The sequence below is a fragment of the Anthonomus grandis genome, chromosome 16 (genome assembly GCF_022605725.1).
Source record: "Anthonomus grandis grandis chromosome 16, icAntGran1.3, whole genome shotgun sequence".
NCBI classification, from domain to species: Eukaryota; Metazoa; Arthropoda; class Insecta; order Coleoptera; family Curculionidae; genus Anthonomus; species Anthonomus grandis.
The window spans coordinates 9938913-9965018 of record NC_065561.1 but is presented as its reverse complement, the minus strand read 5'-3'; the positions used below and the strand labels follow the sequence as shown (position 1 = coordinate 9965018).

The 26106-nt window shown below is 32.6% G+C and overlaps 1 protein-coding gene across 1 annotated transcript in view; it reads right to left on the bottom strand.

The window, feature by feature from the left end:
* LOC126745575 (sodium/potassium-transporting ATPase subunit beta-1) overlaps positions 1-26106 on the bottom strand; it is a 134864-nt gene that overhangs the window by 32865 nt on the left and 75893 nt on the right. Inside the window, exons 3-5 of the mRNA XM_050453478.1 lie at positions 24511-24680; positions 24383-24460; positions 10320-10506 (exon numbers count right to left, since the gene is read on the bottom strand). Coding sequence (XP_050309435.1) covers positions 10320-10506; positions 24383-24460; positions 24511-24680 — 435 coding nt within the window. The remainder of the gene's footprint in view (positions 1-10319; positions 10507-24382; positions 24461-24510; positions 24681-26106) is intronic.

Here is a 26106-nt window from a genome sequence, read left to right as displayed (position 1 = left end):
AAATGCACACCTTGATCGGAGTTGAAGTTGGAAAAGATAGGGTTCAGATAAGGTTCAATCCTTTCGCAAAGATCAGCCTAAAAATGTGGTAATAAAATATGCATCACGCAAAGTAAGATATAATATTCTCCAGGTCTCAAAACTAACAACAGGTAATAATAAAGACAATAATAATGACAAGCTATCCCCACATAATAAACTCCTTTTTAAAAAAACTCGCGAACAAGCTCGAGCCAAGTCCTACAAACATGTCTGGATTAATAATAGCAATATTTTAGTGCGAAAAATGCCCGGAGGTAATGTGGAGGTAAGAGAGGTAAGAGTAAAGTGTATATAGTGTAGTATAGAATAAAGTGTATATAAGAGTAAATAAGGAGGTAAGAGTAAAGTGAGGAAGATTTACTTACTATGTAGGCTTTTTCTTTAAAATTTAACTTAGATTTGCGGCAGTGATATTTTCTTAGTCTTAATATATCCTATTCACGTTTTTTTCTTTTTTTTATCAAAATGTAAGGGGCATAAGATCTTAAGCTCAAGATTTCAAGTGTAATTTACTTTCCAATAACTTTAATTGTATCATTCTAACAGAAACCTGGTTGAATGCTGATGTTTTTGATTCAAAACTATTCGGTGGTTGCCATGTTTTTCGGCGAGACCGAGAACAGATTGGGAGCGTGAAAAGTGATAGAGGTGGATGTTCAATTGCTGTGTCAGACGAATATACTGTTGTGAGACGTTCAGAGTGGGAAAGTGATGCGGAGGATGTCTGGGTTACGATTTACTTTAAGAATGGCGGTAAAGCCCATTTTTGTTGTGTTTATATCACACCAGGTAATGATCTTGCGCTAACCTGCTTCTTGGATAAGCTTTATAGCATATCAAATTTTATCTTAGGGGATAAAATTTTAATCTGCAGTGATTTTTAATTTCGCTACTATTAATTGGATATCGAGAGAAACTTACTATGTAGTTGAAAATCATAACCCTAAATTTAATACTTTTTATGACATGCTTAACTTCTTTGGTCTTTTCCAAATGAATAATCTCAAAAACCAAAATAACCGAATACTTGATTTAATTTTAACCAACGATTTAGTGTTTTGTCAAAATATTAAGCAACTGACTTTGGTCCAAGAGGACCCCATCATAAATCTATGGAATTTGATATTTGCCTCTCACCTGTGGATAAACTTAATTGCAAGAATAACACTAATGTCTATAATTTTAAAAAAGGTGATTACGATAGTCTACATTTGCATTATGATAATTTTGATTGGGAAGACATTTTTAAAGATCATAACATAAATGTATGTATAAGTAAATTCTATGAAATTGTAAACCATGCAATAAATAATTTTGTACATTTAAATCAAATTAATAAAAATTTTCCACTTTATTTTAGTAAAAAACTATTAATAAAATTTTGCAAAAGAATCGAGCTCATAAAAAATGGAAAAGATTAAACTCTGAAATGCATTATTGCGTATTTAGTGAGTTACGTCGACAAAGTAAAACAATGATACATTCGGATTATGTTAATTATGTAAGATCTGTTCATAATGATATTTCAAAGAATAAAAAGAAATTCTGGCAATTGATCTCTGTTAACAATAAAAGTAGTGGGATATCCGATTTTATATACCTTAATCAGAAAGCTGCTCGGGGACCTGAGGTCAACTATTCTCAGATTTTTTTAGGGGAGCTTTTCAACCTTATATACAGTCAGTAAATCATAATAATTCACCCATATTTGATGCAATTATTCCTAATGCATTCTTTTTAGATTCAGAGGAAGTATAGAGAGATCTGTCTGACTTGGACGAGAGTAAGGGTGGCGGGCCTGATGGTATACCGTATACCGTCTTTTTTTGGAAAAAAATGTGCACATTCGCTATATAAACCATTGTCTATTATTAATAACTTATCTCTTAAGCAATGTGTGTTACATTGCAAGTGGAAGATGGCTAATGTAGTGCCAATTTATGAAAGTGGTGACAAATCTAGTGTGAAAAATTATAGACCAATAAGAAAACTTGATATATTTGGTAACATTTTTGAATCATTAATTATTGATAATATTTTCTATAATTATCTATAATTATTGATGAGCAAAACAGTTTTTTTCCCAACGGATGAATTGATTCCAACTTAGTTGTTTACTCGGAATATATACTCTGTTCAATGAATTGTCAGACGCAGGTAGACTCTGTGTACACCAACTTCAGCAAAGCATTTGACAAAATTGATCATAACACTTTATTACAGAAACTTGCTGGAGTGGGAGTTCATGGAGATCTCCTGCGGTGGTTAGCGTCGTACATTTTTAATCGATCCCAGTATGTCACTGTACATGGCCACCGGTCCTCCACGTATCCAGTTACCTCAGGCGTACCTCAAGGTTCCCACTTGAGGCCCTTACTATTTATAATCTATTTAACTGATGTTATAAAATGTTTTACCTTCTCCAGAATATTACTTTATGCAGATGATATTAAGATTTTTGCTTCCATCAATAAACTCGGTGATTGCTTTCTCTTACAAAATGATTTGGACAGATTTTATGAGTATTGTCAGAGAAATAAACTTTAACTTAATTATGATAAATGCGCATTTATTAGTTTCACACGTAATACTAACTTATTTCAATTCGACTATAATTTTAATGGAATTCTACTTAAGAGGATTGATAAAGTGAGGGATCTGGGTGTCATATATGATCAAAAGCTAACTTTCGCAGAACATATTAATTGCTTAAGCATCAAGTGTAATCTAATGCCGGGATTAATTGTAAGAAGTAGTAGGCTATTAACCTCTCTAAAAGCTCTCTAAAAGCATTATATTTTGCCTGTATTTATAGTCGTTTGGATTTTGCCTCCGTCGTCTGGGCTCCGCAATATGCGGTGCATGCTAACAGATTGGAAACAATACAAAATAAAATTTTAAGATTTTTGGACTATAAAAATACTGGTATATTTAAGCTACATGGTAATTTAATAGAACTTATAGTTAAATATCAATTATATTCTCTTGAAACACGGCGCTCTCACACAGACATGTTCTTTCTCTATAAAAGAAGTCGTATGCTTTCCTTATATAATTTTAAATTTTTTCTGTAGATTTATTTTGCCGCTCTCTTTCTATATTTAAAAAGAGAATCAGAGATCCTTGTTCTAATTAACAAGAACACAAAATTAGAAACTTAGCACTTTATTGTATTTCTGCTCTTGTATTATTTTTTTAATATTGTATTAGTTAAGTACACCTGAAACACTTTGTAATTTGTGGATGTGCCTTTGGGTTTCGGCCTGTTAACATCCTATTTATTTTTGATAAATAAATAAATAAATTTATCATGTCTCATGACAATGACTGCGTCGATACACGATCTTCCTGTTGTAAATCCCAGTTATTCATCCGGGAGAGTAATCAGGTTTGTTGTTAGTTTTAGGATGGTATTCAAGATTTATGCTTCTGTAATAAAAAAATGTAAATGTCTAAATTTATGCTTCTTTCGACGGAATTTTCTTATCGCCTTTTTTGAACATGAGGATTACGATGCTATTGCGATTCTGTTGGCTGAGTCTTACTTTAGTTCCTTAAACTTTAATAATTCTTTTCTAGGGCTTTTCCAGTTTTTTAGTATTTTAAGCACGGTTTCACGTGGTGTTCCTCTATTTGTATTACTTCGTTTGTTGTTATCTCTAGTGTGTTCAATTCAATTATATGTTCTTCCTTCTTGTACAGGTCAAGGTCTTCTTTTTCATTGAGCTTGATTTTTTTATTTCTTAGATTTTATTTCGCTGGTTCCTGATGAACCATCACATTTGTTTCTGTATACCGTAGAAATTACTTTCCATTCATTTCAAAAATTTTTCCCAGTATTCGTGTTTTTTTTGTCTAACTAGTGCGGATGTGTTTGTTTTGTTCATAAGACTCTTTTGCACTAAGGTAAATTTAGGTAAAAACTAATAGGAGTTTTTTTAGGAACTTTAAAAATAATACAAGACAAAAATATTATTGGAATAATTTTTTTATTATTACAATCTGCTAGATAATTTCATGGCATTTTTTTAATATGATGTCCGGCATATACTTGCCGCGGCTACGAGTTACATGGTTCATTCGATTAATGCAATTTTTCACTACTTTTTCCAACAAATCTGACCATTCGAACCAATTCCAATAAATCATGGTGGTTTAAATATTGGCTTCCAATACTTTAAGAGTTGCTGATTTGTGGGTATAAACCAATGAGTTAACATAGACCCCTAAAAAGTAATCGAGAGGCACATGAACGAGAAGGCCAGTTAACAGGACCACTTATGGAAATAAAGTTGTCACCAAATTGATTTTGCAAAAAATCGATGGATAAACCCTGAGTGTAGCTGATTAGGTTTTGAAAACAAAAAATTATATAGCATGGCTCGATAGCGCTCGCCATTCACCGTACCGGCAGCTCATTCCTCATTTCAAAAGAAATAAGAACCGATAAAGGCATAGGAATAAGAACTTCGAACAAAATGCTCATCTTCGGCCAGTTTCAAGTTAGGAAAAAATGCGACGTAAACGATGGTCATCTATCTTTAATTCTTGTACGAACTGTATTTTATAAGCTCAGAAGCCAAGATCCCTTCGTAAATTTTCCGTGTAATCGAAGGACAAAGGCCAACATGTTGAGAACGACGACGAATCAACGGTTTAATTTTCTCTTTAATATTTCTTTGTCGTGTTAATGGTTTTGAATAGAGAAGAGGAAAATTAATACAAAAACGATTAATAACTGCACTCTATGGACTGAACGAAGAATTTGGAAGCGTTGTTCTCACGTTAAATGATTCATGATGAATTGCCAAACCTTACTGAATAGATATATCAGTAGAGTTTAATATTGACAATTGTCAAACCATAGACAATAATCAACAAAACTTTAAATGCAGGTGTAAAACACTTTATAAGGTCGTTACAAATAAGTAATATTGGAATTTAAAAAACAGCAATAGAGATGAGATAGATCATTCTGTCATAAAATCATATAAGAAAAACGTCATTTACGTAGGTAAAAGGACAGAAATATCAGTTATTTAAAATCTGAAGTCAATTGTTCCTAAAAATTTATTTCAAATTTCTTCGTCTTCAAATTGACTTCGTTAGTTGTAAGCTGTAATTGACTATCAGGAATGGAAACAGGGTTTTTGTTTTCGAAGTCATCATCATTTAATGATGACCTACGGTCAAAAGCACTAGGCAGACATAGTACATTATTTCTTACGCTGAATACATATTTTATTTTACTTTCCTGATATTCCTTTTTCTCGTCTTGGTAATTTGATGGGTCTGCTGTACGCTTAGAACATTGAAAGACTAGAAACAATAAACAACATACTTTGTCTGAGTTTACCAGCTCAAAGGCAAGGGGGTGTTTTGCTTACAAAAATATTTACCAATTCTCTGTTGCCAATCTTCTACACATTTCCAAAAGAGGAAATTTTCAGCTATATAATATAAATTATTTGTGTTGGATTAAAAATAAAACATAGAAATAGATATGACTTATTCTAAGAGTAAATAAAACATCTTTAAACCAAAAGAAAATTTATTAATATTCTTATTCCTGACGCTTTAAAAAAATGTGGAATGACAACACCGCAAGCATAAGGAAAATGTTACCTTATCAAGGTCAAACGGCTTTATGCTTACACTCGGCAATTGTGACGTTCTGTGTTTTTTCTTTACGTTAACTGTTACGATGGTTGTGCCGTTTGTGCTGCACCATGGAAATAAGGCAATTAAAGTCGATTTTTACAAGTAAATAACGATACTTTCATAACATCACTTCATGGGGAACAGAAGTGGTGTTATGAACACCACTTCATGTTCACAACATCACTTCATGTTCACAAGTGATATAGTTAGAAAAGTTTATAAAGAACCGGTGACATCAATGTTGCCAGGTGAAAAAAATAAAATTCACCAGAAAAAAATGAAAAATCACCAGAATTTAAAAAAAATCACCAGAAATTTTAAAACTTTATTTTTAAAGCTGTATTACTAGATTTAAACAATGAAAATACATACTTTAATGTCTGTGTACAACATAGTTATAACCTCTAAACACTTTATAAACCTTCGGCACTTGCATCGGTCACGGGAATTAACGCAAAAACTTAATCTTTAATTGTCAACTTTTTACTATGAAAGCGTACCACCATTGCTAAATTTTTTACCGCGGAATTATCAGTAGAATCATCAACAAGCAACGAGAATTTTTCTTTTTTCAGTGTGTCTACTAAAGTTTCAAAGCTTACTTTACCTATTACATTATTAATTATTGCAGTACACTTGGTTCTGCTACATGATAGTCTTGATACTTAGGAAGAGTTTCATTCCAGAATTACATATACTTTTAACCAACTCAGACAAATGATCCACTACATTGATAGGAATATTGTGTTCTGTAATAAAGCCTGCTATTCTTATTTCATTTTATTTAACAATGTTTTCATTAGTTTGAAGAAACAAGTTCTTATGCAAATCGGTCTGTTTTTTTTAAACTGAGAAGGTTTGTTTCATGTTTTTTTGAGGCGTTGTGTTTTTTTACTGCCCCAATGCCGCCAATAAAATCCTTGTTACAAACGTTACATTTAAAATAAGTGTTACCTATAGAGTACTTTTCTAAATACAATGCTTAAAATCATTATGTTGCTCCCAAGTTGAATTATATTTGTGAGCATAGCATTTTTTTTCTGTGGAGTCTCTTCTGCATCATTGGTGTCTAATAAATTAGAATCAGATGAGTCCAAAGAAGAGATGGAGAGAAGTAGATGGAACCGGCGGAGACGCACATGCTGACATATTATTTGATGAGGAACTAGTGCCAGGCTTTTCTGTGTTTGAATCTATTAGCTTTTCGATAGGTTTCAAAAACTGTTGAAAATATTCAAAGTTGATTAAATTTTTAAAATTACCAGAAATTGCCATTTTACAAAAAGTTTTTCACCAATCCCCAGGTTCATCATAAAATTGATCAGATCTGGTGAAAGTCGAGGTCTGAAGACAGTGGAGGCGGCATACTTGTTGAAATAATTAATATTTATTTGTACTAGAGTTTAAATAGCCCTAGATTGTTAGTAGGTATAGCTAGCGATATTGTAAGTGCGTTTGATTTAGTTGAAATACCAACTAAGACTGCATATATTTGAATTTAATTGCTCCGAGATTCGTTTAAAAAAGTGTAGATAAATTAAATTTATATTTTTTAGCATTGTGATGTGCCCATAAAAAATCAAATAAAAAATAGTTTTACTTACAGGAGGATGCAGTTCGCTAATTATTTTTAAAACAGGACTTCAAATACGTAGCTGAAAGTTATTCTTTATTCGCATTTTTTTTTAAGTATTAGGTATTTTAAACGACGTGTGTAATGAAACAAATTGGTATAAGCTTAAAGTTTTATTTCATTATTTTACATATTATATATTGTTATTTACTATCAGATAGTGTATTACAACCTAAATCAGATTCATCCGATGAAGACCATTCAATCTCTTCATCAGATGAGCCTATATTTACTGTAAATTTTAAAGAATCCAATGCTTCATCAAAAAGGTGATGACTTTCGAAGTATTGTTTTTCTATGTTGTCTATATGGTTGCAAATATTTATCCACTCATCATTCGAAATTTCCGCAAATTTCTGCCTTGTCAAAAATTCGACATCCGCCAATTTAAAAGTGGAATTTCTGCTTGCCACCCAATTCTTAACAATTGCCCAAATTTTTTCTATCGGATTAAGCTCTGGGTGGTATGGAGGCAACTATTTCCTGCTTTTTACTTCCAGATGTAACATTCTTGACTACAGGCACATTGTGATAAGCTGCATTGTCTAATACTAGGACGAAATTACGTAGTAAATTTGGAATTAACTGATTTTCGGCCCATTTCATGAAGTTGTGATGGTTCATGTCATCATGATAGTCTCCGCTTTTTGACCCTAAAAAGAGAAGAATAAAAGATTTTAAAATAATCGTATAAAATTGTCAGTATGGTATTAATTATCAAAATATCAATATTGATAATGGTAAAAGGTTGACTAAATATTATAGGTGAAAATATGGGTTAGGGAACTGGGACTGAAAAGTATAAGTACCCGCTTATCCAATCAACGAACTAAGAGTATTATTTCTGCGTATTGCATTTTAATATCATTTTTGGTATTACTTTATATAGAAATAACTAAAAAAATTTACCTGAGCGAAAAATCAGTAACCCATTATTTACGAAACCATTTCTTTCTCTAGCATGAAGAATCAGTCTCTGTCCTTTGGAAATGGGTTTTCTAATTCCATGTCGACTTTCATCAAACCACCCTTTGTCCTTTGTATGTCTATTTCACTATTATACTTTAAAAAAAACACACAACAGATTTTAAATGCCTTATAACACGATTAACTCACTTCCCGTACGAGACGACACTGAGTAGGCCTTCAGGCTACGTCATAGGCTTTAAATCCCCGGCAGGTACAAAGAAACGAAGTACGGCGGCTGCTTTGTTCTTGCGGTTTCTTTAATAAGAAGCGAGAGAAAATATATTGCGGTCGTCTTTTCTCTCTGCCACCGGATTTTCTATCGATTTTGTGTTGAAAAATGGGTTTGTGCGCATATTGACCAGCCGGTTCTTTATAAACTTTTCTACTTATATTATCTACATTACTTCTTTAGGAACAGCCTTCATAAGCGTAGAATAGGGGATCCTAGAAATAAGCCTAAATAAAAACTTGAATATGAATGTGTGTGTATGAAATATATTAATTAAATATTTTTTTGATAATACCTATTGTTAGAACTATAAGTTATATTTTTTCTAGTGCTATATATTAATTGGCTATAAAAAATAGTAAACTGAGTTTTCTGCATGGTTTTACTCACACGACTTATTTTATATTTTCTTATTGTCTTGGCAGAAAAATGGTAAAAAAGTAAAAGTGATATTTGTTTAATATAATAAAATTACGCAAAATGTTACAAAATTTGTATTTTAAAATATGAATTATTAAGATATTTATATATAATTATAAAATATTTAAACTTCATAAAAATGCTTCTTATTACCTTTACCTTAATGAAATTCGTAAAGAAGCACATAAATAGTTCATAAACAGTAATATTACTTATATTTAAAGCATGTTCATTAATAATAAATATTTATTATGTAAATATTGTTTGACGACGTCACTGGTAGTGATTCCTTATGTCAAGGTGGTATCAACAATGGAATCGAGCGGCGTTGCCATATCATTATGTTTTTCTTATAACATTATTATAAAGTAATTTTTTGCTATTTTTACATAAGCATCATTGCATCAGACACATTGCAAGCAAACAAACTGCCCATAGTTCCACGGCATGCTAATTCTAGCCTTTCAATGTTCTAAGGCTGTACGATTTGGAGATTCAGAAAAACCGTCGGATATATACCATGTTCTTTCAATCTATAACTTTCATAATTTTTATTTCTTACATGCATATCCTCTCCCACGATGGTAACGTATCCGGAATCATCCGGTCCAGTTACCAGCATGAATAGGATCGGTAACCACTGGCAATCGGTAGAAAAGGATATAGGAAAGGGATGCAAAAGATAGAAAAAGATAAAGAATGACCACATATTGACATATTCCTTTGTAGATTTTTGATTGACGACAATATCTCAAGCGCAGGCTCCTCCAGATCTAGTTTAAACCCATGTAAATAGGTCGAGCGGAGGACTGAACGGTTTTAAACCTGACCGCTTTTCTATTATTTAATGTGTACTTATTTTATTAAAGAAACAAATGAAATAGAAAAAGACTTGGAAAGGGAAAAATAAAAAGTGGTAAATCAAAAAAAAAAAAAGATGAAAAAAAGGTTAGGGAACTGTTCTATTTTTTTTCATCTACTCGTTCTAGCAGGTTTGATAGAACAGTTTTGGGAAAAAACCAAAAGACAAAGAACAACCACGTGTTGACTGGATGAAAGGGAACGCAGTAAAAAATTTTAAAGTTCAGTTATTTTAAAATCATAAGCAAAAATGTATACGTTTTTATAACCTTAAACCTCAGATTATAAGTTATGCTCATCAATGCAAAGTTTAGTTTCAATTCCTGAAAAATTTAGGTTACTCCAAAAATAAATCGGGCCGTCACTTTATAGACGCGTGTGAGAGCGGGAAATACCAACAAATACTTATTTATTATTTATTCTAAAAATAATATTTTCGAAGTGTTGTTCCGTAAGACCTTTTGTATTAGAACTAGGCTTTACATTATTAACGGGTTTACTTACTTTTAACATTGACGAGCTCCACCGCGATAATAGGACTTATGTAATTGGGGTAGTTTTGATACGGGTAGTAGTAGCTGGCAAATCCGTGAGGATAATAATTGAACGACTGCACGTGTTCTTTGTCTATATCATCGACACCCGTGCAGGAGACCCATACTTGTTGTCGCTCAGTGACGTTCTTAGTATTCTACAGAAAAAGAAGATAAATATTTAAAAAATAGGCTTTTACTTAACTTTAAATGTTATTACATCATTACACAAAACTTTGTGTAAACTTTGCATCACGAATCTCTTGAAAAGTGAATATTAAAAACATCAAACAAAAATATGTTTGTGATGACTTGATAGGTACATATAAAAGGTGTAATGAAAAAACAAGTATATCAATTAGTGAAGTAAACTGAAGATTTCTTTCTTTGCTTCGTTTGTCTATTTTTTGTTATTGAATTTTTTCGCTATTTTAAATTTTATGTAGCCTTATTTTTTCTTTAAATAATTAATTTTAAACATAAAAGTTTTTTCGTATACATAATGGTCTAGGGGACAAGGAAAAAACCGTTTTATTTTTAAATGAAAAAAATAGTTCCAAGATAAATTGTATCTATTATTTGTTGGACCTTCTTTTAAACATACCTTATATTAAGTTATGGTGAGAATTTGTTTTGAGTGTGCTGTGCATGCACCATAATCAATATACAAAGGCAACATCTGAAACACAGTTACGAGCTAATGGTATGATACACGGTGGTATGAACATCCGCGACGTCGCAGAAGCTGTACATTCTAACAAGAGTACTATAGGAAGATTGTGTCAGAGATTTGAAGAAACTGGTGATATGAGAGAAAGACATTCTAGTCGAAAGCAACATTTATTTGTCCTCAGGCATTTTGAAATATCAATATTACTGCTAAGAAGTAAGCTTCAAAATGTTCAAGGCGTTAGTGTCGCTTCTTAAATAAATTACACGAAAACATATAGTTTACTCCAGAGAACGTTCCGTTAGAGCTCCAGTACTATCTCGTGGGAATCGCGCTAGTAAATAGTAGGACGGTTCGAAGATGATCAGAATTGGCAAGACCATGGATGCATGCTACATTCCTTTTAGCAGTTAATTGAGGTTTTGTACTGATTGAAGAAGGCTGATTTTGTGGCGAACACTTGGCCACATGTCTCGCTTGCAAAACAGAACTTTGATGGTTTGGGTTGGAGTTTTGATAGATTTTCGGACTAGTTTGGTTCCCATTGAAGGGTATTTAACAGCAAACAAATATTAAAATTAAAATCTGGAACCCATTGTTTATCCGCGTGCTACAGAATTTAGTAAATATTTTGTAGAATAGGCTGGGTACGGTTGAAACGGTAGACCGTTGAAACAAAGCGAATATCTCATGAACCATGCATGGTAATTGGTAGGGTGAGAAGGCCAGGAGAAGAATGAAGCGGAAGACCAGTTGAAACTAGTGCTGGGATATCGCAATGAAACATCGATGTTGACCGTCGATGGTGACATCGAAAGGTAACATCGATGCCTTAAAAACATCGGTTGTAAAACATCGATGTTTTCCTAACATCGATGACCGACTTAATCAAAATTTAATAATAAACACTTCACTTATAAATTGAAGCTTAGTCTGGGTCTGGATAGGGCATAGAAGAACAATTCCAAAAGCTTCTAACAAAGTATGAAAAATTAAAAATACACTACGAAACTCACAAACGAAAACACAAACAAAAAATAAACTTTTTAGTCGGAAATTCTCCTAAAACGAGTTACGGGACTTGCGCGGATTTTCCGGATTCAAGATTTTACCGACCGAGTCCGAGATAGAAAATTCGATCAAAATCTTAAGCTGTGTTCTGACCTGACAGAGGCAAACGTGAGTACCCAAGCCTAATATTTTTAAAGACATTAGGAGTTGGTTAGAAATTGGTATTCACGCATTTTTCTTGCCCTGTTTGTATTTTAAAATCGATATGTTTTATTAAAATAAAACATTTAGAATTTTTATTTTCAATCAATATTCTGGTTTTTTTATTAGCGCATGGGATATCGAAAGGTAAACATCGATAAAAAAAACGATGTTCTTGATGAGCGATTTTTACCCCAGCACTAGTCGAAACACGAATTTTAGCTGTATACAGTTGTGGCCAAAAAAATAAGAGTGCATATTAAATTTCAAATCAAACTGAATTAGCTTCCCTATATGTTGAAATTTACAAATAAAATACTACGCATTTTCTTCCAGCATTAATCTGCTTACTTGGTAAAATTTATAAATAAACCAAGAATGCCTTATCTTCTAATAGCAATTTTTTTTCATTATTGTTTAAAAATCTTGTGGACAAAAAATAAGAGTATTTCTTTATTGTAACTACTTGGTCTCTGTTTATTCAGATAAAAGATTTGTTTGTGATATTTTCCATAGATACAAGTCAGTTTCAACAAAATCGTTGCATCGCGTTGGTAAATATGGGTCGCCCAAAGCATTGAAGAAAGGCGTATAATTTTGCAATTGAAGAGTCAAAATAAATCCTATGCATTTATTGCAAATGTGCTTAAAAGATCACCTTGTGAAATCTCCAGAGTTTTAAAAACAGAAAAATAAAACGGAAAATGTTCCTGAAAATCGAGGCCGTCCAAGAAAAACCACACGGAAGACTGATAAGCTTATTATACGCGAAGTCAGTAAACAACCTTTTTCCACGTCTATAGACGATAAGAAGACGTTTGCAAGACCAAAAATATATGGTCGAGTGGCCAGAAAAGTCCCATTTCTAAGCAAAAAGAATATAAAACAAAGACTGGCATTTACTAAGAATAATTTTAATGAAAATTTTCAAAGAAATTGGTGCAACATTCTTTTTAGTGATGAGATGAAGATCAACCTATTCAGATCAGATGGAAAATGATACGTTAGAAGGAGGAACAATAGACACAGTTAAACACGGAGGTGGAAATATCAAACTGTGGGGCTGTTTTTCCTACAATGGAGTAGGTCCCATATTTTGGATTAAAGAGACCATGACAAAAGAAATTTATTTGGATATCTTGGATAGAGTCGTGGCTACCATATGCTGAAAAAAACATGCCCTAAGGTGGGTGTATCAAGATAACGACCCTAAACCTACGGCACAGATTGTTAAACAATGGTTTACACAAAATTGGGTTTCGGTTCTGGAATGGCCAACACAATTACCTGACCTTAATCCTATTGAAAACCTGTGGAAGGAGCTGAAAAACCGGTTAGCTTGTAAAAAAACAACAAATAAGCAGGATTTATGGAAGGAATTTCAGGAAGCTTGGTATTCCATCCCAGTTGAAACATGCCAAAAGTTGATCGATTCGATGCCACGAAGATGCGCAGCGGTTCTCAAGAATAAAGGTGATTCTATCAAGTACTGACTCGCTTATCTAATGCTGTCGTTTGTTTTATGGTACATTGTAATTATAATTTTTTATGGCCATTTTTGAAAAATACTCTTATTTTCTTGTCCACCATAAACCGTGTAAGAAATAAATTATTTATTTATAATTACAAATTAAACTGGCAAAGAATAACGTGTATTTATTTTTTTATCACTGATGGCATAAGTTTTACAAATATGAAATCGTTATTGTTTTTTCTCTAAGTAGCACAATATATTATTAGGAATATTGAAATAAAACCAGGCACTCTTATTTTTTTGGCCACCACTGTATTTGTGTTCTGTGAATTTTATTATTACGTTGCTCTTCGCGCACTATGGTTGTGTTTAGAGACCCCGTTGTGATTTTTGGTGGAGAAGTAATTATTTATGTTTGTACATTTTTGCAATTATTATAGTTTTGAATAAACTTTTTGTATCGTTACAATTGAGGCTTGTATAATATTTTAGTATCATTAGTTTCTATTCAAATTTATTAACATTCCTCTCGTAAGCTGTTTTATATTTAGGAGGTTGGGGACAGTTAAAACAATTTTATGGGTTTGGTTGAAACAGCTTATTAATTTGATTTTCTTGTTTCTTGGATGCCAGGAGTACGCCAAATGAAGACTATGAGAGGCCAGGCTCAGGTATTGATGTAAGAAGTAGCCTGTGTTAGAAGATGTCAAAGCGGGATCTTTATTATTAAGAACAGCGGCAGAAAAGCATGGACTGAACCACTGTTCCTTGCTGAGGTATGTACGGAAGTAAGATGCGGCTGCTGGTGTTAAAAATCAATAAATAAAAGTATTTAACTAGATGTGCAGATATCTATTTTGGCCTAACTAAAAAGGATGTTATGAAATTGGCATACGAACTAGCTATAAAATACGACTTATCACAACCTCGTACTTAGAATGAGAACAAAATGGCTGGCGAGGAATGATTTCGAATATTTATGAGAAGAATTCCTGGACTTTCAGTACATGCAGCTCAGGTTGCAGGCCTCTCTAGGGTGACTAGCTTTAATAAAAATACCGTACAACCTTTCTACTATAATTTGACTACTCATACACCGCTAAAAATTGGAGACACAAAATATATACAGTGCTTTCATTTCAAAACGATCCACCCTAAATAACTTTCTTAAAAAAAAAAAAAAAAAAAACACGTCACATTAGATATACAGGGGGACGTTTAATTATGCATTTATTGAAGTTCTGTCAATCACCTGCTCACCTCCAGCTAATCTCACTTAATATGTCAAATGGGAACCCCCATCGTGTGATACATCATAATAAGCAGCGTAAAATTCTCTATTCAACGGTACCAAAAAAAATAAAATTGATAAATGTGTAAGGAAATAGTTAGCGAAAATGTCTAGAAATAATGAATATTTTATTTACGCCTAACTTTGGTATTTTAAATGAATACTTTTAGTGTGGTACCTAAATCATTACATAAAAAATACAAGCAATTTAGAAGTTAAAATGTGTGGTAACAAACAGTACATTTAGTTCAAGCAAATTATTTATTTTTTTAAGTAAAGAATGTGTACCTACCTATACGCTAGCCGAAAGAATAGAAATAATTTTCCTTTATGGAGCTCAAGATCGGTGTGCTCGCAGAACCGCGAGAGCATTTAATGAAAGGTATCAAGATAAAAACGTGAGCCATAAATATGTATTAGAATTGATACGAAAATTTGAAGAGACGGGATCGATTTGCAATAAGAAAAAATATGAAAATAGAGTTGTCGATGAAGCATGCCAAGTTGAAGTACTAGGACAATTTGCTATGGATCCAACTTTGTCTATACCAAAGGCCGCAAAACTAACAAATATTTCCACTGGTTCCGTACATAAAGTTAAAAAAAAAAAAGTTTTTTTTTCTTATAAAATTCATATTCTTCATGAACTCGGAGAAGATGATTTTGATAGGAGAATTCAATTTTGTGAAGTGATGTACCAGCGAATTGACGACGATCCCCATTTATTGAAGAACATTTGCTTCAGTGACGAATCGACCTTTTTTAAATGGCCTGGTGAACAGACATAACTGTAGATACTGGGATAATGAAAATCCGCATGTTTTTCGGGAAGGCCATACCCAATATCCCTAAAAAATTAATGTTTGGGCAGAAATTTATGGGAATGAAATAATCGGGCCTTTATTTTTGGAAGAAAATTTGACTAGCGAAATTTATTTAAACCTTTTAGAAAATGCAATATACCCTTCCATCATCCAATCTATGGAAAATCAAGTAGATCAACATGGTGTTATATTATTGAATGAAAATAATATACATTTTCAGCAGGATGGAGCTCCCGCGCACTACACTTTGGTAGTTCGAGAGTGGCTTGATAAAAATTTTCGAGAAAAGTGGATTGGCAGACGTGGTGCAATCGAATGGCTTGCGCGGTCTCCGGACCTAACCCCACTAGACTTTTTATTTTTGGAGCTACTTAAAAAGCAAAGTTTATAAAAACCCACCTGAGAGTATTGAGAATTTAAAAAATAGAATATTTCAAGAATGCAGAGAAATTAGCGGGCAGACCCTTGCCAATGTTCGTAAGGAGTTTGAAAATAGGTTTTTTTATTGCCTTGCTAATAACGGCGCGTATTTTGAACATTTAATAAAATAAATTTGTTAAACTAATTAAATTTGTTTTTCTACCCTACCGATTTACACTTTAATTGCTTCTTGGTCAATCAATTTTATTTTTTTTTACAACCATTGATAGCATAATGATTGCCCTTTAAAATAATGTATCACACCATGGGGTAGCCATTTAACATATCAAAGTTTGGCGTAAATAAAATATTCATTATTTCTAGACATTTTCGCTAACTATTTGCTTACACATTTACCGATTTCATTTTTTTTGGTACCGTTGAATAAAGAATTTTACGCTCATTACTATGATGTATCACACGATGGGGGTTCCCATTTGATATATTAAAGTGAGGTTAGCTGGAGGTGAGGAGGTGATTGACAGAACTTCAGTAAATGCCTAATTAAACGTCCCCCTGTATATCTAATTTGACGTTTTTTTTTTTTTTTTTTTTAAGTAAGTTATTAAGGGTGGATGGTTTTTAATGAAAGCACTGTATATAATATATAACTATTGTGCAAAAACTCGACCTCAGAAAGAGTTAGGTAAATAGCTAGGCATGATGATCGTCAGAGAGGTTCAGTGACCTCAGGCGAGAGGAATACATTAGTCACAGTTGTCTTTGCGGTCAATACAATCGGAAATGCAATTTTACCAGAAATGGACCAGTAGGATTTACTGGGAGTGCAAATCCTTCTGGCTGGATGCAGGATGAAACATTTTATATTTTCTGGAACACTTCAAGAAACATACAAATGCTTTTTTTTACATAAAGTCTTACTTGTGTTTGATAACCACTCTTCATATAATTATATTAACGAACTAAATTTTTGCAAGACGTACTGTGATACTATTGTTCCCTCCCCAATATTCACATAAGCTTCAACCCCTTAATTTGACTCAGTGAAGAAAGCTGTAAATTCGACCTGTAATGGCTGGATGCGAAACCATCCCAACAGAATATCAATATACGACATTCCAGGTATTTTACTTGTTGGTGTACCGCTTGCTTTTACATAATCGGACATTCAAGCTCGATTTCGCACAACTGGGATATTTCTATTTAATCAGAACTTGTTGATTGATTTCGATTTTGCACCTGCATTTGTGATAGACAGTTCAAATCCTGTTTATAATAAATACAATTGAAGCAGCTGATTTTGCTGCTCTTATCAGAATATTAATACACCTGGGGAAAAAAAGCCAGCACAGTCACCTTTTGAACTACTGGAAAAGTTAGAGGAGCTTTCTAATACAGCTCTTTCTGTACAACAACCGACTGTAAATATGCGACAGTGTTCACAAGTCCCAGACAGAAAACAGGAAAATATTATTGCAGATCCGGTGCCTTTGATTACTTACACTACCCACACATCAAGATAGTGATAGAGTTCAGAAAATTTCACATAAATTCTCAATCCATTCCGGTGTTGATAAATCAGACAAAAAATATAGAATCTCCGAGTACAACGCTTTTGTTTTCAGCGGAAGCAGTACGACCACTATCAAAAGCTCCTCTAAGGAAATTAACAAACAGGGGGTGAAAAACCAGAAAATTTACAATATACGCCGACACACCTAAAAAAGAAGAGATAAGAAGAAAACATCAGAGCAGATTAAATGGAAACATATCTAAGCAAATTAGGAAAAGATTAGATGGAGAGGAAAACACTAAAAAAATTCTAAAACAGAAAAAAAACTATCACAGAAGCTGAATCATCAGAAGAAGAGGAATTCTATTGTCTTGTTTGTTTGTCAGCACATTTAAAAAGCAGACCGGGTGAAAAATGGATGTGTGGTAAAAAAAATTAACGTTATCTCGTATTTAAAGTATTTCTGTTTAAAATATGATTTTTATAGAAATAAGTGTTTGGATTTTTCCTAAATAGCACTTATCTATAAACGGTTAAAACAAATTACACTTTTTTTTTAAACTGACGTTACAAATAAAATGTGAAAAATACAATTACCTTACTTATGTACGTCCGCATGTCGTACGAACCGCTAGAAACTTTTTGGAGCAGCACAATCTTCAGGTATTGCCATGAACTGCACAATCCCCTGAATTAAATCTTATCGAGTACATTTGGAATATATTAAAAAAAAAATTGTGTTTTAAATTAAGGAATAGTATTAGAGATAATGGACGAGTTGCTGAACTGGATGCAATTAATTGAACAAAATGACAGTTTTACAATCAAGTTACATTTTTGTGTTCACTCATTTTATTATGACAAATAGGAGTGTCTCTCGATTAAAACAACCGTTTGCCTGCACCATCAGTAAACTGTAGTACAAGTGAGACAACCCTTTTAAAGACCTTAAATTACTATTTACATTCCAGTTGCAATACATTTTAAATATTTATAAGACAAAAAAAAAGAACCTATATTTGAATAGGAATGTAAAAACATAAAAAAAATGAAGAAAAACCACTAAGAAACATATTAATAAAAAGACATGCACACTCATGAAGTGATATACCCTCAATGGGGAATGGGGATACCAGCTTAGATAGGGAGGCAGCGCTGATGCGAGAAAGCGATAAGGGGGACCGACATGCAGAGAAATGCAGATGAATGGGCGAAACCAGTCGGAGACACGTAAAACTGTTTTTTTTTTGCAAATACATAAACAAAAAAACAAAATCAATTATTATTTTGACCCAAAAGTATTTTTAATTTGACTTGTTTAAAAAAGCTTTGGATAGGTAATTCCTCTAGTTCTTGAGAGAGACTGTTCCATATCTGAACAGCAACAAATTTAAAAGAACGCCTAAAAGCTGCTGATCTGTGGATAGGTACAATAAAATCGTTATTTCGAGTTGCATGAGAATGGACAAATTCTTGAAGCTGGTGTATTAGATATGCCGGTTGTCCTCTTTTTATGACTCTGTATACAAACATGTGCATGTGCAGTAGTCTTCTATTATTCATATTAAGAATTTGATTAGCGTTAAGATACGGTGTTATGTGATGTCTATATGGAATGTTATATGCCAATCTTATGCAGGAATTTTGAACTTTTTGAATAGCCTTTTTGGTGCTTACAGATAAGGAATCTCCATAAATTACGTCCCCATAATCGAACAAAGACAAAACCAGACTTTCGCAAAGTAGATATTTCTATTTTGGGGTGAGAAATGTTTTTATTTTATAAAGCTGCCTTAATCTTAGATATGCATCTTTAATTTTGTTTTTAACATGGGATTCGAATGAATTGGTCAAAAATTACAAGTTTTTTGCTTCTGCTACTATTGGGATTTGTGTATCATTTATTTCAATAGAAATGGTATTTTTTTATTTTCCCTTAATAAATTATTTGCCGAAATTATCAGAATTTTTGATTTAGTAGCATTCAACTTAAGGTTGTGATTCTATGCCCAAGCATTTAGGTTTAATAAGTCTTAATTCAGTTTTTCTTGCACTGTATTTAAATTTTCGCAGCTCACAGGTATGTATATTTGGGAGTCATCAGCATATTGGTGTAATCTCGAGTACTTTATTGTTTCCTGCATATCTGACACATATATTGAAAAAAGCAGGGGTGAGAGTATCGACCCCTGGGGTACTCCTCGATTACAGGGCCTAAATGTGGAGACTTTGTTTTCAGAAACCTGATTAACGACCACACAACTCTGTCAATTATGTAGATAATCCTTTAAAAAATTGATACCCTCAAGTGACACCCCAAAAAATTGTAATTTTGCTAATAATAATTCGTTATTTATGGTATCGAAGGCTTTACTGAAGTCCAGTAATGCCATACAAGTAGGACGATTTTGTTCCTCGTTAATTCTTATGTCGTTTAATATATTTACTAAAGCCGTCGAAGAGCTAAAATTTTTCCTAAATCCAGATTGGCAAACTGGAATTATATTAAAAGATTCGGCAAAACTAAATATCTGATTATAAATATGTTTCTCAATGACCTGCTAATGAGATATAGCTGGCAGTATAGTTATTGGTCTTAAATCTGAAATTTCCTTTGGCTCTACTATCTTCGCTATAGGCTTTATGATTGCCTTTTTCCATATTGATGGATATTTTTGTTGTAAAATGCATTCGTTAATAATATTGACCAATGGATTTAAGCAAAACGGCAGACATAATTTTATATCTTTAATCGACAACTGGTCTATTTCTTTTGCGCTGGTTTTAATAGTTGAAATAATCTTCAATAAGTTATCTTTATCTATTAATTGAAACACTAACCGTTCATTGTTAAAATTATTATTTTTATAATATTCGATGATGCCTCGGTTGGTTGTATCTGGTAAACTGCTAACACTTTTTTTTTCGTTAACTTAAGTTTTTCAGCAACGGTCCAAAATTCTTTGCCTTTTTCGTTAATTATTTGATTAAAAAATGTGGTTTTTTCACGAATTATTGCGTGTTTTGTATAATTTCTTAATTTTCGATAATATTGCAGATCTGGGTTTGATTTTGATTTTTTAAATTTTTTATGCGCAAGGTCTCTTAATTTTATTAAAAGTTTAATATTGTCGGTGATCCATGGGCAGAATTGCTTATTTCTCCTTATTTTAGTTTTAACAGGAATATGCTTGTCCAAGAGCATGGTAATGTTTTTATTGAAAAAATTGATTTTATCGTCTATATTTCTTAAATAATAAATACGTTGCCATGGAATGGCTAATCCATCCGTGATAAAATTGTTGTAGTTTAAATTATTGTAAACTCGAAACATTATATGTGGTTCTTGATTTCTAACGTTCTCATATTCAAAAATAGAAAAAATTAAATTATGATTGGATATTGTCTCTGAAATTAGTATCGATTGTGATTTTTTGGATATTAATTGTTTACTAGATAATATGAAATCAATAAGACTTCTATTACCGGTATTAAAGTCTATTCTGGTAGGTTCAACAATATTTTGTGTCAAATTAAAACTTTCCAAAATAAATCTTAATCAGTTACTATACAAATTTATTTTCAAGAAGTCGATATCACCCACCAGAATTATATAGTCGTAGTTTATAACCAAGGATTCAATGAAATTCAATGAAATTCAAGGATGCATGTTTTCCAAATCATTTAAAAACGTTGGTATGCTCTTTGATGGAGGGCGATAAATTGAAACAAGTGCTAATGATTGTTTTTTAAATTAAATGCTATTCCAAGGCTCTCAAATGAGTCTGCTTCATGATTTATTTTGACAATATTTATATTTTTTTTCAAATATAAAGCAATTCCTCCTCCGCGCCCCTGTCTATCCTGTCTTAAGAGTCGATATCCAGGCAGATTAAAGCGATTTGTTTCTGTGTTGCCACGTCTCAGCAATAGTAAAAAATCGAAAAGACATTGAGATAGATAGTAGGAAAATTCGAAAATTTTTTTTCGAAAAATTTCGAAACCTGTATCACAGATGTAAATAGCTCCACACGGAGCCTCCGTGCGCATTTACATCTGTTTCTGTATTTAAGAATCTTATGTTTAAATGGCCTACTAATAAATTATTCAAAGGGCATCTGCTTTCAAAAAAAATGTCATCCGACCTTCGCCTACTATACAAATCTCTAGCCATTATCGATCAATAGTTTCCCTATGTTCTCCTGTACAGGACCCCCAAGACGCCCACCTCGCACTGCACTGTCGCCACCACCCCAGATATAAAAAAAAGAACTTCATGGTGCTAACCAAAAACATAAATTCACCTCCCATAAAGAATTCCTACAGGTTTAGGGCTGTATAAGGAGCAAGCCGCTAAAAAATTATTATTTTTTTCTCTTTTTAATAGATTTTATATAATTTCGTGAGGTACCTACATACGTTCTATAACACACATACACATATATATCTTAGCATATAATAAATAATATAATTACCAATACAATACCTACACCCCAGATCTGATTTTAGTAGGCAATGATTAATATATCATAAAAAAACAAAACTACGTAATTTTGATATGGTACCCGAAAAATACATTTAAAAACACATTTTAAAGCGTATACAAAAAAAAAGTAGTGTCATAATATGCCGAGTAATATACTCTTGATAGCAAGCTTTGTAATAAAACTGAGATAATAAGAGTACCTGTTAGTTTGTGCCAAGTCTGTCTTCAGCCCCAAGCTGGGTAAGATCGGTCTCTGAAGCAATCATTTTCACACTATTGTTTAAATATATTGCATTATCGATAATAATCCTTGGTATACTATGACTAATTCTTCTATTTTTAATAAAATTCTTCTATTTTTCCAATTTGAGTGCAGATTTCTTAGTTTTAAGATTTTTCAAATAAATTTCAAAATGATTATTTAATTATCTTTTAATACCTTTGCCCCCTAGACCATTTTGTTCGTGCAGGTTTTAGTAGAGTATCCTTATACTAAATCACTCTGAGCTAATCATGATAATGTAATGATTAGGCAATCGTATAGGTTTAGTGTTGTTCATTTGTTTGAATGCACATACTTTGGTAAATTATTTAAGAAAAATGAAATAGTGAAATAAATGAAATTGAAAATCATGATTAATATTGCTAAAAATAAACATAAGTATGCAGATATGACAAAACGAGAGTGCTTTAAATATATATAATAATAAAACGTAGTTAAGGTAAAAATGAAATAAAACTAAATAAAATATAGCAACAGGAAGTGCGAAAATTAGTGTGTGCATCCCAAAATGGAAGCGAATACCTTACGTGATTCAACAAGAAGTAAATACACATTACGAGCAATATCTCTTCCCAATTCTTGATAAGTATCCGTGACGGAAAGAAACCTTTTTTAAATCTGAGTTTGGAATATGCTATGTGTGTTACAGAATGTCTTAATAATTAAATTAATTGATAAAAATCAAGTGACATTTTTTAATGAATAAATTAACAAACAAAGTTGCAACATTCCTGATAACAGTAAAAAGGATAGATTTGTCGAGATATCCCGTGAGTCACGATGCAGAGAAAATAAAGGTGGTACTTGCCGACATGTGTTTCTGCTTATTGCTTTCTTCAAGGCAATCAGAAAACCAAAGGAAAAATGAAAAAAAACATAGGGGATCACGAGAATAGGCAAACAACCGATTTGTATATCAGCTCTATACCAAAGAAGCATAAACTACCTGCGTCACAGAACCTTAAGTCAATACAGTTTAAAGAAAAGAAAGTTTGCACGGAATTTTAAATGTCAAGGGGTAAGGTAGGAAGGATCAAATGTCACTCTTTTTAGACTACGAATATAATAAGGGGGCAGTCAAGTTTAAAGATCTGTACTGCATGTAATTTAAGAAAAAAACTCTCTGATATGACTATTGTTTGCTTACCATATTCGCCCTATATCTAATGGACAATAGTCTATATTATTAAAAGGTTAGCATAGACAGTTAAGTGACTTAAAAAGATGATTTTTCGGAAAATGCGCAAGTAAGGGAAGCAGTAAAAAATAAGGATGGTATATTTCTTTTTGTCTTCCTTAAGATAATACACTCAAGAATATCAAGATAAGGGCACTTAAGAAATCGCAATCCTTCTAAATCGTATGTACCAGAATTGGTTGCTGGTTGTACGCAAATTGGTTATTTGCTTGGACTCGTGATCCCTTATTATAGTCTAAATCATTGGCCATAAATTGGTAGTTAATTGGCTTTAAGCTTATTGTCAATAGGATTGTAAAAAAAAGCATTTCTTTTTGCTAGAGTTTTTATTCTAGTACAAAAGATCATTAACACTACCGTTATTTTAAACTTTATTAGTTCACATAAGCGAAGTAGCGTGACCGACACATAAGCCTCTGGAGAATGAGACATTTTTAATAAATGCCTCCCTCATGCAGATAAAATCTTTTAATCGCTAAATGAATTGCAAGTAACATAGAGTTCATATGGCAATGATAGAACTATTGCACCAATAAATAATCACCATTTTTCAAATTGTTAGTTAACTTTTAAATATTACTGCAAGACTTATTATTTTAAGCATATTTTCCTCCCATATCATATAAAAAATATATTTCATTTACATATTTCACTAACGACACTTCACAGAAAGCTAGTAATAAATAAATGAATAAAACTTACTTCTTCAATATGTAATTTTAACTCTTTGGGCATATCGGGATGCACTTCAGTATAATACTCTGGCTTCCAACCAAATATCTAGAATATACCATTTTATTTTTTCAGAATTATTTTTGAGAGATTCTTACCTTATTCAGCTTTAAGAATATACAGGGAGAGGATCCATTGTATCCATAAGCGCGATCTTTGTTGCAGTTTCCCAGTTTTGATAAGTCGCTAACGCATACTTTTCCTTCAGCGGGAGGCTTATCGAAATCGCAGGTCACGTAATTCTTACCTGCTTGGTTTGCTTTGTATGCTGTAATAAAATAAAATTTTTTTAATTTTTTTTCTGTGTTTCTTACTCATTTAAATTCTTTACGATTTTTCTTCCATCAGTATTTAAACCACATACATAATTGTTAATACTCTTTAAGAGTTTTCCAGATTTGACCCTTATGGAGATTTATAAAGGATAAAGCAGTGGCTACTTCACCTATGACTTTAGAGGCTATGAAAAACAGAATTCGTTCTGCTTGCTTATTAGTTGGTATTGTTGTGACCAATTCATAATGAGTTACTTATCTTGTTGGGTAATACGTCACTTTTAGTAAATAACTGAGGTTTAATCTATTAATCTCTGAGCTGGTTTCTTCTTTTCAATATCCTACCTAACTTTATTATATATATGTGAGAATATAGTCCGTGCCAGACCAGCTAGATTCGAAACTCAATAGGGCCCTCTTCATGAAATCGTCACCCGAGCCATTAGCCTTATGAGTGTCTGTGTTAGTTTTAAGTTTTAAGTAAGAATTTTGCTATTAAAAAGAAAAGGGGACATTTTAGACAGCGTCTGCGACGCATTATTTCTGAAGAGAAATTTGTTCTGTTTTATTTTAAGATTTTTCGTTTTATTAAATCATAATTTCATTAAAACTCGGTGTTTTCTTACATCAGAAGTGGGATCGGCTTACTTAAAGTACCACTTATTGTTCGATATTGTTTTCGTGGACGGCTTTAAATCAGTAAAATAAAAGAAAAAGTTAATCGCGTCTTGTGGATACAAGAATTATGGAAGAATTCGCGAAAATTTTAACCGACTCTCTAAAAGCGCCTAGAGATGAAAGCAAAAGTGCTGTGTCGACGTTAATGGACATTCCGACGTTTAATCCGGGAAATGACGATGACGGTGCGGTAAGGTGGTGTAACGAATTGGAAAAATTGGGTGACGCTTTTAAGTGGTCTAATCATGAGTTACTTGCCAGAGGTTCGAGTGGGTCGGCTGGAGAAGCAAGGGACTGGTTGTCGACTTGGAAGCCGTTACAGCGAACCTGGGAGGACTTTAGGACTGAGTTATGCAGTCTTTATCCGGCCAAGAGAAATCTAAGCAAAAGGTTGCGAAGAGCCTGTTTGTACACCAGCAATGACGCTACCTCGTACTGTGAGTATGCCAGAAAAAAAATTATTCTTTTAAATTCTCTAGATATTAATCTAACTGATAGTCAGTTATTAGAAATTGTCATTGGTGATATCAAAGACATTCATGTCAGAACCGCTGCTTTTAATAGCAACCTAGACTCAGTGGATTACTAATTCTTTTAAGTGATTATAATAAATCTAGCCGGGGTAATTTTTCTGATAAAAGAGGCCAAAAAAGAAGTTTTCCTTTTCATTTTAAAAATCAATTTGACAATAGTTCAAAGAAATGTTACAACTGTAACCAAACTGGGCATATCAGCCGCCAT